Source organism: Chiloscyllium plagiosum, unplaced genomic scaffold, assembly GCF_037043375.1.
Source record: "Chiloscyllium plagiosum isolate Xiang-an unplaced genomic scaffold, Cpla_swu_hap1 HiC_scaffold_6, whole genome shotgun sequence".
NCBI lineage: Eukaryota > Metazoa > Chordata > Chondrichthyes > Orectolobiformes > Hemiscylliidae > Chiloscyllium > Chiloscyllium plagiosum.
Genome location: NW_028270144.1, coordinates 69487267 through 69500157, shown reverse-complemented (window position 1 = coordinate 69500157; position 12891 = coordinate 69487267). Strand labels below are relative to the sequence as shown.

Genomic DNA, 12891 nt, shown 5'->3' with positions numbered 1-12891 from the left:
TCTTTGTGGACCATGACACCAAGATCCTTTACAAAATCCACTCCAGTACTGAACAAACATCCCAGATCCTAGCAACAGGAAGGCAACAGAGACTTTGGGCTCACACTCTTGGTTACAGATTCTTGTATCAATCTGCTTGATTGCACTATACCACTATACTATATTCCTGCTTACTTATCCCATGCTGCCAAGTCCAGTTCAGCATCCAGATCTGCACTCCTGCTCTCATCCATAAAAAGGTGAAAACCTCAAATCTGCAGAAAAATTGCAAAGGCTGCAGCGCAGTCATTCTTACATTATTGATGTGTATCCCTGCCTTACTCAATTATACATTCCTTTCCCCGACTGTAGACAAAAAACAGAAGACTAACATAAGGATTGTGACTGCCTTCTGAAGAAAATGTCCAAGTAACATTCACAAACCTGATAGTGTCTAAAGCTCAGACTCCATTCATTCTCTCAGAGGTGAAGTTCATTGGACTGCAGTCATATTTGCTTTGGATCACACTGGCGTTTACCAGCTCACTCACAGATATTTTAATCAACCTGTTCAGAGATGTTATTACACACCTCTGGAGCAGGGTAGAACTTGAGCCTAGACCTCCTGGTACAGAGATAGGGACACTGTCACTGTGCTACAAGTCTGTCTGCTCTCCAACCCCTCAGACTGCAGCTATACTGCATCACTTTCTAGCCTTCTTAATTCCATTTTACTTTATTAATTACCTGCTTAAGTGAACTTAATTAATGCCTCTAGTTCGACTTGAGCTTATATTATTTCAATTAATTTACTACTTGTCCCAACTGAAATTCCGTTAAGTTATAAAAGAAATCTCGAACAAGTGATCAACTGCCTTTTTCCCTCCAATGTCACAATGCATTCCTTCTACACATGGTCTCTGAACTTCCACTCTGAAACATCCTCTCTGCTCTATTTCTACTTCAACTGCTCTTTCTCACTCACTCTTGGTTATAACAACCTATGGGCAAGCCCCTTCTTTAAAGAGAACGTCATGGAATCCTTTACCTAAAAGGTAACATGAAGGTCTTGGTTTAGTATTTCAAAGTAACAGTGCCTCGGATGCAAATTAAACAGTCAAATCTTAACATTCTTTCTCCCTCAGGTATTGGCAAAGGTTTTTAGGGATTAGCAGATTTTACTTTCTGGTACTATATAGTTATTAGCAAATTAGAAAATATGATCAGGAGTTAGCCGTTCAGACCTCTAAGGCTACTCCACCATTCAATATGATCACAGCTGATCATTAACCTGTTCCCACTTTCTCCCCGTACCCTTTAGTCCTAAGAACTATATCTAACTCATTGAAAACAATCAAAGATTTGGTCTCAACCGCTTTACGTGGTAGAAAATTACAAAAGCTTGTCACTCTCTCTGAGGGAAGGATTTTCCCATCAGTCCTAAATGGCTTGTCATGTATTTTGAAGCTGTGACCCTTGGCTCTGGAATCTTTGGTAATAAGAAACATCCTTCCTATCTAATCCAGCTAGAATTTGTTCTTCTAAACTCCAGTGAATACATACCTAACTGATTCAGTCTCTCTTCATATGACAGTTCTACCATCCCAGGAATCAGTCTGTCAATTCTTCATTACAGTCCCTCCATCACCAGAACATCTTCCTCAGATAAGGAGGCAAATACTGTACACAATATTTCAGGTGTGGTCTCACCAAGGCTTTGTATAATTTGCAGCAAGATATTCTAGTTCCTGCACTTGATTCATCTTGCTATGACAGCCAACATACCATTTGCCTTCTTGAGTGCCTGCTGCATCTACGTGCTTACTTTCAGCAAGTGGTGTATGAGGACACCCACATCTCATTGCACCATTTCTTTCCCCAATTTATCATTATTGAGATAATTATCTGTCTGCCTGCCTGTCTTTGCAACGAAACTGGAAAACCTCAGTTACCCACATTACACTGCATTTATCATGTATCTGCTTACTTAACTTGTCCAAATTGCATTGAAGTTTTTCTGCATCCTCTTCACAGCATACCTTCCCACCCAGCTTTGTCATTAGTAAACCTGGAGATGACAGGTAGTTTCCTCATCAAACTCATTAATATATCTTGGGAATAGCTGGGATATCAGACACTTTAATTTGACATGCTAATCTCTGATGTAGACTTATTGAAAACCTTCTGAAAATCTAAATTAATCATCATCCACTTGCTCCCCCTTAATCACTCTACTAGTTACTTTCACAAAAACAGTTCAGCAGATTTGTTAAGCATGAATCTATGCTGACTCCATCCAATCCTGCCACAATCTTCCAAGTGCTCTGCTATTACATCTTTAGGAATAGACTCTAGCATTTTTCGCCACTGATATCAAGCTATCCAGTCTATCATATGCTGATTTCTCTTTACATAGTGCGGTGAAGAAGGCATATGGCATACTGGCTTTTATTGGTAGAGGAATTGAGTTCCGGAGTCCTGAGGTCATGTTGCAGTTGTATAAGACTCTGGTGCGGCCACATCTGGAGTGTTGTGTGCAGTTTTGGTCGCCATACTATAGGAAGGATGTGGAGGCACTGGAACGGGTGCAGAGAAGGTTTACCAGGATGTTGCCTGGTATGGTAGGAAGATCGTATGAGGAAAGGCTGAGGCACTTGGGGTTGTTTTCATTGGAGAAAAGAAGGTTTAGGGGTGACTTGATAGAGGTGTACAAGATGATTAGGGGTTTACATAGGGTCGACAGTGAGAATCTTTTTCCACGTATGGAGTCAGCTATTACAAAGGGGCACAGCTTTAAATTAAGGGGGGGTAGGTATAGGACAGATGTTAGGGGTAGGTTCTTTACTCAGCGAGTCGTGAGTTCATGGAATGCCCTGCCAGTAGCAGTGGTGGACTCTCCCTCATTATGGGCATTTAAGCGGGCATTGGATAGGCATATGGAGGATCGTGGGCTAGTGTAGGTTAGGTGGGCTTGGATCGGCGCAACATCGAGGGCCGAAGGGCCTGTACTGCGCTGTATTCTTCTATGTTCTATTTCTTCTTAAATAGTGGGGTCATATTAGCTACCCTCCCATCCATAGGAACTGTTCCGGAGTCTATAGAATTTTGGAAGAGGACCACTACTACATTTGCCATTTCTAGGGCTATTTCCTTAAGTACCCCAAGGTGAAGCTTATCTGGCCCTGGGGATTTATCAGCCTTTAATCGGATTAGTTCACCTAATACCTTATTAACACCAATTTCCAGCAAATTCTTCCTTCCCACTAGACCCAGTTTCCCCCTCTATTGTGGGGACATTATCTATGTCGTCCTTTGTGAAAACAGAACTAATGTATGTGTTTAATTAATCTGCCATTTTTGTTTCCTGTTTCTGACTGTAAGGGACCTACATTTATCTTTACTATTTTCTGTTCAGATACCTATCACAACTTTTACTATCATTGTTCGTGTTCCCTGCAAGCTTATCACCAAGCTCTATTTTCCTCATCTTAATCAGCTTGGTCACACTTTACTGGAACCTAAAGTGCTCCCAATCTTGCTTTTTCAGCCAATTTGTATGCCTCTTCCTTGGATTTAATACTATGCTCAATTTCCCTTGTTAGCCATGGCCTGTCTACATTTTTATGCCAGACTGGAATGAACAACTTTTGCTGTTCGTCCATGTACTCTTTGAATGTTTGCCATTACCTATCTTGCATCATTCCTTTAAATAATTATCCTCAATTTATCACTGTTAGCTCATACATCATACCATTTACCGGTAAGTTCAGGACTGTACTCTTGGACAACAAAATCACTCTGCATCTTAATAAAGAAGCCTGTTGTGGTTACTTTTCCCCAAGTGCCTATGCACAACTAGATTGTCAATGGTTCCTTCCTCATTGCACAATACCCAGTCAAGAATGGCCTTTTGTTTTGATTCTTCAACATATTGATCCATAAAACTATTCAATGAACATTCTCAGAACTCCTCCTTTACTGTTTTGCTGATTTGATCTATATGCAGATTGAAGTAGCCAATAATTACAGCTGTCCTTAAATTACATGCATTTACTAATGTCCTCTTCAATGCCTCTCATGTTTGGGGTCTATATACCCAACCACTTCTATTGTTTTCTGCCCTTTGGGGTTTTTACATTCAATCCATACAGATTCTACTTCACAAGAGGGAATATCCTTCCTCACAATAATATCAATTTCCTTTTTGATCAGCACTACTATCCTACCTCCTTTTCCTTTTTGTCGGTACTTTCTAAAAACTGAAAACCCGTGGATATTCAGTTCCTCTTCCCGGTCATTCTGCAGCCAGGCCTTTAATTCCCACTATATTGTACTCGTTTAGATCTATTTTCATGATTAATTCATACATTTTATTGATACTCCATGCATTAAGGCACAAGGCCTTAAGGCACATCTTTTTCAGCATTCTTAGCCACCATTCACTATGGCCATGCTCAATTTTAACCCTTGAATTTTCTGCCTATCACATTTATTATTTTCCATTCTGTCAATTGTTTTGCCTTTATTTCTCAGTCTTTTGTGCGGGTTCCCGTCCTCTGCCATTTTAAACTTCCTCCGACCTTATTTGCAAATACATCCCCTAGTTGCAGTCCTGCCCAGTTGCAACCTGTCCAGCTTATATTGGTGCCACCTCCCCCCCCGAATTGGTCCCAAAGCCCCAGGGAATCATGCACTCTCTCTCCAAAATAACAAACAAGAGGCAGTTGCCATTAAGACGTCCTTAATGATGGTGGAGTCAGCACATTAGTATAAAGGACAACACTTTAAGGGCTCTTGTGGTTTGCTGGTGGTGCCGCTACCTCCGAGCCAGAAGGCCCAAATTCAGGTTCCACCTGCTCCTGAGTGGTGTCATAACATTCCTGAACAGGTTGATTAAAAATATCTAAAATATAATTATTTGTATGCGCAAGCATTTTCATGCAGAAGTGGAAAGTATATGGTCTCCACCTTGGCCCAATCCCGAGGTCCCACTTTCACAGATGCCAATCTTCAACCAATTTCATCCACTCCATGTGAGATCGAAAAGTGGCTGAAGTCACCAGATAAATCAAAGATGTAGGTCCTAACAACATTCCAAGCAAGGGTCCTGAAGACTTATGACCCTGAACTAGCTGTTCCCTTAGCAATGTTGTTCCAGTACAGCAACAATACTAGCATCTACTGGGTAACACTTAAAATTGTCCAGCTTTGGCCTGAGCATGAAAACCTGGACAAACCCAATCTGGCCAAAATAACAACTCAGAAGTCTAGTCTTTATCAGTGACGTGACAGGACGTATCAGTGACAATGCTATCAAGTAGCACTTATCACAATATCCTGCTCACTGATCGTCAGTTTGGGTTTGCTTGAACTAATCATCTCCTAAACTCATTCCCACTTTAGTGCATCCATGGATAAAACAGCTGATGACAGAAATGATGGGCTGTTCATTGCCCTCAACATCAAGGCAACGTGACCAAATCCAGCATCAAGGAACCCTTGCAAAACTAGAATGAATGGAAATTGGAGGGAAATGTATCTGCTGATTGGAATCATAGCTAGCACAAAGGAAGTCAGTAGTATATGCTGGCAGTCAATTGTCACAATCCCAGGGTTCCTTAGAATACATATTTTGTAATCAGCCTGTTCAGATGTTATGACACACCTCTGGAGCAGCTGGGCTTTGAATACAGGTCTTCTGGCTCAAAGATAGACAAAATAACATTGCGTCATAACATCCCCCCATTCCTTAGGATAGTAACCCACACCTAAACACCTTCAGCTGCTTCGTCAATACATTCCTCATAAGGTCAGAGGTTGGGATGTTGTTAATGATGGTATAATATTCAGTACCATTCCTGACTTCTCAGAAACTGAAACAATCCATGTCCATATGCAGTGAGATTGGTAACATTCACACCACACAAGTACAGGGCAATGGCCATCTGAAGAGAAATTAACCAAGTCACCATGACATTCTGTGGCATTATAATCACTGAATCCTCCTATGAAAATCACAGGGGCTCCAGTAATAAGAAAATGTATCAGACAAGCCATGAAAATATTGTGGCTACAACAGATCAGATTTTAGCAAATCAGAGTATCTCAATTCTGATTCAAAACCTGTTCACCATCTGCAAGGCCTAAGTCAGGACTATGATGGAATACTCTTCACTCACTTGGATGGATGCAACTCAATACCCAGAAGTTCAACACAATGCAAACAAAATAGCCTACTTGACTGGTGCTGCATCTACCATCTTCAACCTTCACTCATTCCACTACTGAGGTGGAGGTGACAGTGTTAAATTGGGGTCAACAAAGTCAGAAGTCACACAACACTAGGTTATAGTCGAACAGGTTTATTTAAATCACAAGCTTTCCATGTGCTGCTCCTTCGCCAGGTGAAGTGGAGGGAAGTGCACATGCACAAAATTTATAGACACAGAAATAATTGCAAGATAATTTCAGGTAATTAAAAGTGTCAAATGATAAAACAAAATGGTGTGAGTGGAGTGTCGACAGCTTTTAATTAATTGGATATCCCTTCATTTGCTATTCAGCTGTTCACACTTTACTCACACCATTTGACACTTTTGATCATCTGCAAAGATTTGTTATTCAGCCTGTCAACACTCCACTCACACCATTTGTACTATCTTTTGACACTCTTAATTACCTGGAATTATACTGCAATTATCTCTACATGTATAAACTCTGGGCCTGTGCACTTCCCCCGATGAAGGAGCAGCACTTTGAAAGCCTGTGATTTCAAATAAACTTGTTGGACTCTAACCTGGTGTCGTGTGACTTCTGACTTTGTTCACTCCACCAGTGATGCACTTTTCCTGCTTCTCTAAATCCTAACAGATTTAACTTTAATTCCTTCTCTTTGCCATTTCTTCAAAACTTTTAGTCTGTGCTCCCTCGTCCCAATCCTTGTGTTCTGAATTCCTGATGAAGACTCTTTTAGATCGCTCTTTTTCCATGGATGCTATCTGCTCCGCTGTGATCTCCAGCATTTGTTGTTTTCAGTACAGATTCCAGCATCTGCAGTAATTTGCTCCTTTCCCTCAATGTCCCCTTTCAGTTTCAGGTCAATCCCCTTCCTTTTGGAGATGATGCCTGATTTTCCCTTTTCAGTTGATTCTGAGCTATTGTATAATGTCTCTAGTCTTATCTACTGTTACTCTCCGTCAACCACTCTAACGCTGGAAAACAACATTGCTGAACGCAGTGAAATCAGGAGGCACACAGTCTCTCTATTTACAATGGAGGCGATGGTTACCTGGACCCGGACCTCCTGCCCTTTGGCCGCCGTTTCCAAAAGCGCCTCAATCACCTTCAGTCCGGACTTATTGCTAAGGCCTTTAAATAGCCCGTCGCCCCCTTTCCCCCGGAGGGTAGAGGGACACCAAGTTAAAGGCAATCCCAACAAGCGGCCCTTGCTCGTCCACATTACAGCAACTACTCAACAATGCGCGCGCACACGACCTCCCAGCACATGCATTGCCGGGCGAAGCAGCCGCGCATGCGGATACACTGGACTCTCGCTGCGCGCGCTCCGCCAGGCGGAGTTCCAGCGCATGCGCATACACTGGACTCGTTGCGCGTGCACCGCTAGGTGGAGTTGCAGCGCATGCGCGTATTCGGACGTCTCTTGAGAAGCTGCAACGTGAGACTGTCGATCTTAATAGCTTTCCGAGCGCTGCTCCTTCTTCAGGTGGTATACACCACAACCACCTGATGAAGGAGCAGTGCCCCCAGACTGCCAAATCCGGCTTCTACTGGTATATAAAGACCCTGGTCAGTAATGCCAACAAGTCCGGGTCTATGTAATTTAAAAAGGGCCGCCACATCATGTAGAATGATTCTGTTTTCTGGCGCACCACATTTGTGAGATAATCTTGGGGTATGTGCTCCATCACCAGTCTACTCCACCCCATAAGACCTGGGTTTTTTTTTTCTGAGATCCAGTTCATTAGAATGTTCTTCCTTGTATAGCATGTGAGAGTGTTAAATATTCTCTTCCCATGTTCATCCAGCGAGTGCAAATTTGGCAATCCCAAAAGAAGGGATATTGGATCCGCCTTAACATTGATTCCCAGGATCCCATCCAACTCACTCACTATGGCACCCCAGTATCCATAAATGTTGTAATATGACCATAAACAATGTGTAAGGGTGCCTGTGCTAATTTTACATTTAGGGCATCCTGGAGATGTTCCTTTCATGAACTTTGCTAACTGTTCTGATGCAATATGGGCCCTGTGAAGAATCTTCAAATGCATAGCTTGTGCTTTATTGCACAGTTAAATTTTCTTCACATTCTCCCATATGTCGTCCCATGTTTCAAATGAAATCTTTTTTCCCACTTCCTGATTTCAGACTCCGTCGAGACTTTCCATGCCTTCCAGAGCACTTCCTCTCTGTAAATAGTATAAGGTACTGACCGAGAGCGTGCCTGCACACTGGGGCACTCTTCTTTCTATGTCAGACTTATAGGGCTGAGCCAAGAGCATGGTCCTTCTCTGTATGTAGACCCGAATCTGAAAATAATGGAACAGGTCCCTACTAGGTATCCCATATTTGTGACTTATTAGGTCAAAAGGCATCAGGACCTATCCCTCAAATAAGTCTCCAAAACAGGAGACTCCCTTGACCTTCCATGCTTGAAAGCTGGAGTCCATTGAACCTGGCCGAAATTCTGGGTTTCCAGCTAAAGGGTGAATGGTGAGGTCTTATGTGAATTTACCTCGCTCAGCCGCATTATTCCCTGTGCTTTGACTGTATTTAAGATAATCGGGGAGATCTATCTTCCCTATACTCTGTGGGAGCTGCAAGTTAATGAGAGGGCGTCTATGACACCAAATGAAGCACCAATGCCAGCCATTGAACCTCTGTAGCACCTGTCTGGGCAACAACAAAAGGAGAATTCTCATAGGATATAGTGGCAGATGAAGAACATTCATTTTAATCAAATCTATTCAGCCTAACCATGATATTGGTAACGCCTCCCACCGCTGCAGATCCTGTTTTATCCTATCAAACAATTGCGCAAAGTTAGCTCTGTACAGCTGATGCAAAATGGGGGTAATAAAAATACCCAAATAAAGAAAACCTTTTTGTGACCATCGAAAGGGGAACTGCGTTCCATCCTCCAGGTCAGGCACGCCCACCAAGCTCCCCACAGACATGGCTTCTGACTTTGTAAAAATTTATTCTATATCCCAAGAAGATGCCAAATAATTTAATATTTTGTATTAGCCGGAGTAATTTTGTGCTCTCCCATTCCTACCTTTGGTGCCACTATTTCAGGGTCCTTCCGAATGACCTCTGCCAAAGGTTAGATTATATTACTTACAGTGTGGAAACACGCCCTTCGGCCCAAAACGTCCACACCGCCCCGCCGAAGCGCAACCCACCCATACCCCTACATTTACCCCTTACCTAACACTACGGGCAATTTAGCATTGCCAATTCACCTGACCTGTACATCTTTGGACTGTGGGAGGAAACCGGAGCACCCGGAGGAAACCCACGCAGACACGGGGAGAACGTGCAAACTCCACACAGTCAGTTGCCTGAGGCGGGAATCGAACCTGGGTCTCTAGCGCTGTGAGGCAGCAGTGCTAACCACCGTGCCACCGTGCCGCACTCAAATTACTAAGGTAAATAACAACGGCGAGAAAGGACACCCTTGTCGGCTACCTCTCCCAATGCTAAAATGATCTATGTAATGCCGTTCGTAAGAACCGCCACCTTGGGGTCATTACATAACACTGCCACCCACTTATCAAAGGTCACCCCCCCCCCCCCCCCCCCCCCCCCATCCCCCTCCAACAAGACCTAACATTCTAGGACACCAAAAATGCCACTCTACCTGATCAAATGCCTTTTCTGCATCCAAGGAAACCACTAAACCTAGAATTAATCTCTGCTGGCATACCTGCACTATATTCAATATCTCTTTGATGTTATTGGAGGAGATACGGCCCTTGGTGAAGCCTGTCTGGTCTTCTTTTATAATAGTGCACGGTATCTTTTCTAATCTCAGGGCCAGCATTTTTGACAGGATATTAAAATCTACATTCAGCAATGAGATAGGTCTTTACGAGGCACAGTTCTCCTTTCTTTAAAATAAAGGAGGTATTAGCTTCCCTAAGAGAGGGCAGAAGGCATTCCTGGTTATATGAGTGATTATACATTCCCAGAATTGGCTCAGCCTACATGTTTATGAATTCCTTGTAGAACTCACATTCCTTGTCAGGGCTGGTTGCTTTGCTGTTTTGGAGCTATCTTATCACCTCCTGCACCTCCTGTATTGTTAAGGGAGCAATTAAAAGGGAGGCTTGCTCTGCGGTTATACCAGAGAGGTACAGATTCTTGAACAAGAATTCCATTCTTGCCACGCCATCCTCACAGCCCTCCGATTGGTATAACTCCGCATAAAATGTGACATGAATGTTTTTGACTCGTGAGTGATAATACCAGTTCTCTCCCTAATGGACACAATGGACTGTGGGGCATTTTTCTTCCTAGTCAGATAAGCCAGATATCTACTTGGGCTATCCCTGTATTTGAATATCTTTGCTTCACAAAGAAGACCTCTCTCTTCACCACCTGTGTAAGCACTGAATTCAGAGCAGCCCGGAGAACTATGATCCGATTAGCTTGACTACAGATGGTCTGTCATAATATGCCAACTTGGCTGTTTTTAGCTGGTCTTCGAGCATTCATTGCTGCTCTCCTTTCCACCTTTTCCTGTTTGCTGAATATGAGACAATCACACCCCTTAAGTATGCCTTGGCAGTCTCCCAGAGCACCGATGGATTACTGGCCATACCCGAATTGATATCCCAGAAGGCCCCAAACTCCCTTGTGAGGTACTCTATAAATTTACTATCCTTCAAAAGAAATGGATCTATGTGCCATTGTCATGTGTCTATTCCATTACCCTTAATCTTGACATCCAAGTACACTGCCGCATGGCCCAAGATAGCTATGTTCCCAATCCTGCAGGATAACACCGGATCCAAACAGACCAATAGAACAAAGAACATATCAATTCTTGTGTGGCACCTCTGCGGGTTGAAGTAGAAGATAAAATCCCTACCATTAGGGTGGAGGAATCTCCACACATCCACCAGCTGCAACTTCCCCCACAAGTCCACTAGCTGTCTAGATTGCAGGGAGATACTCAAGAGAACTCTTGGCATCCTATCTACCTCGGGGTCCATGATACAGTTAAGGACTCCTCCTATGATCGTACGGTGCATCCCAAGAGCCATTAATGTAGAGATTGCGTTGATTAAGAATTTAAGGGGGTGCGCCAGGGGTCAGTAGACCAGTACTTTCCATTGTTTCTTAAGCATTTCCACAAATGCCATTGTGAATATAGTGTTCAGTTGTTCTGTTCAGAATGTATGCTTGATGAATGGCATTGGATGTGCTATGAGGTGAGTGATCCTAGGAAATTATAGGAAATAGTTCTGGATACATCGTTCAAAAGAACAGAGGAGTACATCGAAGTTCACCCTATCAGGCTGGACAGGTTGAGAAGATGGTTGGATTTAGGGCCGTTGGGCGGCTTTCTGCAGATCCAGGGATTATTCACTAGATACGTGTGATCATCAAGTCTCCCCCAGACCATCAGACACATTGAAGGGGAGGGGTTCCATCCTGTTGATATTTAAATGTCCACACTATAATAAATGTTTTCTAAGAAGCTGCCAACATTTGTACATACTGAGAAAGTTTCAGGTGCCTCAGTTGTTCAATCCATTTGATTGGATCCTTAATGGATGGATCCTAGGTCACAAAGGCTGTCCATTAAAAACATGGCTGCTCACATAGTCCAAAAGCTCAAAATCAAATAAATGGTAATCTGTAATGACTGCCACATGGCAATACGGTGATTATTAAATAGGCAATTAACCTATTTAGTTCAGGTGGTTAGATTGGTGCGGGAATGGTCTGCATATCAAAGCTTTCCCATTGAAGATCTGCCCCCCACCCCCGGCAGGGTCTCTCAATTCTGTGATCAAGGTGGTAAAAACAATGACTGCAGATGCTGGAAACCAGATTCTGGATTAATGGTGCTGGAAGAGCACAGCAGTTCAGGCAGCATCCAAGGAGCAGTGAAATCGACGTTTCAGGCAAAAGCCCTTCATCAGGCTTTTGCCCGAAATGTCAATTTCGCTGCTCCTTGGATGCTGCCTGAACTGCTATGCTCTTCCAGCACCACTAATCCAGTTCTGTGATCAGTCAATAAACATTTGCAATCGGTCTGGCTGTTAAGACTTCACTTTATTTTTCATACGGCCGGGTACAGACTGTCCGGAAACACAGAGGTTGTGTACTTCGGTATTCCTCGGAGGAGCTGTGCATGTGGCTTCAAACAAAGACATTTTTATACTTTTCTTAAAGAAGGGTACAGGCCGTAATCGTATAGTACATTCAAACAATTACCAATCAATACATGATATTGTTTTTATTGACAGTTACTTGGTCCAATGATATTTCCTGGAAACCAACTTTATGTTTCAACGCTTCGGCCACTTTTATCTCACAAACTGAGCCACTACACCTGCACCCGAAGGCCAGCCAGGAAGGCTAGTACCTTCTTATCTTGTCGAGTTACTTCTATATTCTAAAGGTCGCACTGTCTGCTAATCTCCTTTGATGCAGACTGTGGTTAGTCACTTATACAATTCTAGCAGAATTAGCCATTAGCAACCTAAAAGCCATTTATGCAGCTTTAGCAGAATTGCCAGTGAGCAGCCTAGAAGCCATTTTGTCATGTTACTTGCATTGAGAAGCCATCTTGTTGCCATCTAAGTTATTCAAAGCATCTGTTAGGCTGTTGCCCCTGACTACAACTAGTCACAACAGCCTATATTCAGGTTTCAG

The 12891-nt window shown here is 43.0% G+C and overlaps 1 protein-coding gene across 2 annotated transcripts in view; it reads right to left on the bottom strand.

Moving 5' to 3' along the window:
* Nucleotides 1–7496, bottom strand: part of nars2 (asparaginyl-tRNA synthetase 2, mitochondrial) — an 88430-nt gene extending 80934 nt beyond the window's left edge. Inside the window, exon 1 of one of the 2 annotated variants that reach the window (XM_043691665.2) lies at nt 7268–7496. In XM_043691665.2, the coding sequence (XP_043547600.1) occupies nt 7268–7438 (171 nt within the window). In that variant the 5' untranslated portion in view covers nt 7439–7496. The remainder of the gene's footprint in view (nt 1–7267) is intronic. The other variant, XM_043691667.2, reaches the window with a different exon arrangement.
* Between the last annotated feature and the right edge of the window lie 5395 nt (nt 7497–12891).